This window comes from Salvia splendens, chromosome 1 (assembly GCF_004379255.2).
Source record: "Salvia splendens isolate huo1 chromosome 1, SspV2, whole genome shotgun sequence".
NCBI lineage: Eukaryota > Viridiplantae > Streptophyta > Magnoliopsida > Lamiales > Lamiaceae > Salvia > Salvia splendens.
The window spans coordinates 32,906,750-32,909,977 of record NC_056032.1 but is presented as its reverse complement, the minus strand read 5'-3'; the positions used below and the strand labels follow the sequence as shown (position 1 = coordinate 32,909,977).

The following is a 3,228-nucleotide window of genomic DNA, read 5'->3' as shown; positions in this document are numbered from 1 at the left end:
AAGGTAAACAATTAAAATCAAAGCGAATATCGGCAATTATAAAATACTAACAAATGAATTTCACAAGTGAAATACTAGAAAGATCAATAGCTCTTCGCAAACTCATGAAATTAGTTATTGTTTAATTAATTGATAATATACTAGTACTACATAATTATAAGTGTATAAATTAATTAAGAAAAAGAAAATTCGAATGTATATACAGCCCATCTGCCCATGAGACATTAGGTTCCATTCCAAACGTTATTTCCTCTAAATTTGCCATGTGACCTTTAACACAATCGAGTAATTATTTTTAGCTGTGAGTGTTTAATGTATTATGCATTAAATAAGTGTTTTCAATAAAGTTAGAGATTAGTCACTAGTCATTTCCTTATGTTAGCTTAAAAGTTCAGCTTTTCATCTAAATTACTCACTACTGCTCCGAAAAGATGTGACCTGTTACCGGCATTTTAGTAGAGCTATTAATACTTTAGACATTTATCTTTAATCATAATCTCAAGATATTTGAGTCGTATTCAGATGGTGGGATGTCATTATCCCAAATGAGCGTCCACTGGTTGTAACACAAACCATATGAATCAAAGTAGCCTGCCTATATTAGCAGACCACATTTCTCCTTAATCTTATCATCTCCACACCCACACCCAATTAGTAATGTCGGAGAAGTGCAGCCACCACAAGAGCAAGCGGTGGAAGGCCCTGCGCAAGTTCTGCGCGTGCCTCCTCGTCTTCAACTTCATCATCCTCCTCCTCATCCTCATTATCTGGTCCATCCTCCAGCCAAAAAAACCCCGCTTCCTCCTCCAAGACGCCACCATCTTCGCCCTCAACGTCTCCGCCGCCAACGTCATCTCCACCACCCTCCAGATCACCGTCCTCTCCCGCAACCCCAACTCCCAAATCGGCGTCTACTACGACAAGCTCGACGCCTTCGCCACCTACCACAGCCAGCAGATCACCTACTACACCGCCATCCCCCCTGTCTACCAGGGCCATAAGGACCTCAACATCTGGTCTCCCTTCATCTACGGCAACGACGTCCCTGTCGCCCCCTTCAACGGCCTCGCCCTCGCCCAGGACCAGTCTAACGGCGCCATCAAACTCACCGTTAAACTTGACGGCCGCGTTAAATGGAAGGTCGGATCCTTCGTTTCAGGACGCTACCACCTCCACGTCTCCTGCCCCGCTTATATCCCACTTGGAAATACCAAATCTAACGGCATCATCGTCGGCGCCGGCGTTAAGTATCAGCTCTCCCAGAGCTGTACTGTAAGTGTGTGACAATTATACTTAATCATCAATAAAACACAGGAATTGAATTGAACACACATTTTGATTTATCTAAATGTGCAGAATTGTTGTTTTCTCAGCTTTGTTTACGATAATTGTACATTTTGGTCGTGAATAAATTACAGTGATAGTTTCTGTATATCTTTGTAATGACAATTCTGTGTTGTTAATTGTGTTTGGGCTTAATTGGCTCTTTGAGAGTGGGTGCGTGTTTAGTGGAGGCTATCTATTTATTAATGAATTAGGATGCACTTTCTTTTATTTCCCTTTGCATACGCTATTGACTGTTGCACTCTACTCTCTTTTGATTTAAGTAATGCTTTTAAAATTTGATAATATTCGTCACTCTAGTCTCTTTTGATTTAAATACAGTAGTGATTTTACAATTTGAGAGTTATTATTCTCAAGTGGTGGGTTTTATCTTATGTTTCAACGCTCTCATCTATGAGCTGTTTCTGTGACCAAACCATGTGATTTTCCACCATTTAAACTTTGTCTACATACCATCACCATCAGTGTGGAAAAAACTATTAGCATCAATTTAGGGTTGTTGAATATAAAGTGATCGTGCTTTAGAGTTGTTGAAAACTGCTCGCAGTCGTAGTAGTAGTTCAATTTCAACAGTAATGACAATAAGAATAAAATAAGAAATTAAAATAAAACTGTGGAAGATGATAAAATAAAGAGATTAATATTTTTATTTAAAGGACACGAGAATTGGTTATTTATTTCGTTCTTTTCTTTTTTTAACTACGGCTGGTGGTACTATTAAGCCAAAATCATTTCATTAGAAAATTTATATGGGAATTATGGTACACTGGAAATTATAATAGGGAAAACTATTTTTGAATAAAGAAAATAATATTTTCCATTTTTTATTGAATGTCTCAACTTTCTAGATTCAAATTTTCATAATAGAGATATAATTAAATACAAACTACACAAACTAAAATCTAATGGTACAGATTTTAGTCTGTAATTTGTAGGAAAGATTTACAGTATAGTAACACCCCTTCATGTATTATGTTAGACATATTACTCCTACTATTGTTGTTTTATATAATCCCAAAGATTTTAAGATCTACTAATAATTTTAAATTTAATATTCTGTGAATTATTAAAAAATTTGTTGAGAAGATTATTTATTCCCATTTTAAAAATTTATATTTACTTTAAATTGAATTGATTCGAATCTTTTAATATTTTGTACCAATAATTAAAATTAAAAGAGTTTAGCCTAAAAAATTACACGAATAAGATGATATATACTCCATAAGTCTGCACACAAATAGTAGTACTAAAATCCTGATGGAACACACAAATATTAAAATTGAGTTCCTAGACATTTTCAACACAAGTCTATGCTATAAATAAATACTCCCATTTTAAATTTTATTCGTAAAATAAGATACACATGATAAAAAAAAATATAGACATATTTTGTGACAGAATTAATCATAGCACACAGTGGGTTTATACTGGGCTGGGTCAGGCTTGGGCCCATGCCAATTCTAAGTTTACAAAAAAGGCCCAATTAGCGCATGGTCTAACCACTAAACCCGGTCCAAGTCTGCTCTATTTCACTGGTGGGCCGGCACCTGACAAGTATAGCCCTGCCAGGCTTTAATGATTTTAATCTTTGAATAAGTTGATATTTTGGGAAATAAACTGTAGTTCAATTTAATCTTGAGGGCATTGACAATGCAGCCTTAGATTGGCTGCTAGGTGGGGCTGCATTCAGTGGCGGATCCAGACTCCAAAAACGGAGGGGCGGAATTTAATATTTTAAATACTAATATCATTTAATATTTAAATATTAAATATTATTAAATATCATTTTTAATAATAAAATAAATATTATTATTATTATTCAAGTAGCACTAGCTTCGTTATAAAAATAAACATGCATTAGTTTGCATATATGTATCATTCCTC

The 3,228-nt window shown here is 35.2% G+C and overlaps 1 protein-coding gene across 1 annotated transcript; it reads left to right on the top strand.

Moving 5' to 3' along the window:
• Nucleotides 1-530: 530 nt before the first annotated feature.
• On the top strand, nucleotides 531-1,479 carry LOC121798568 (NDR1/HIN1-like protein 1). Its single transcript, XM_042197638.1, has one exon. It carries the CDS (start codon nucleotides 658-660, stop codon nucleotides 1,282-1,284), a length of 627 nt encoding a protein of 208 aa, XP_042053572.1. The 5' UTR covers nucleotides 531-657; the 3' UTR covers nucleotides 1,285-1,479.
• The last annotated feature ends 1,749 nt before the right edge of the window (nucleotides 1,480-3,228 follow it).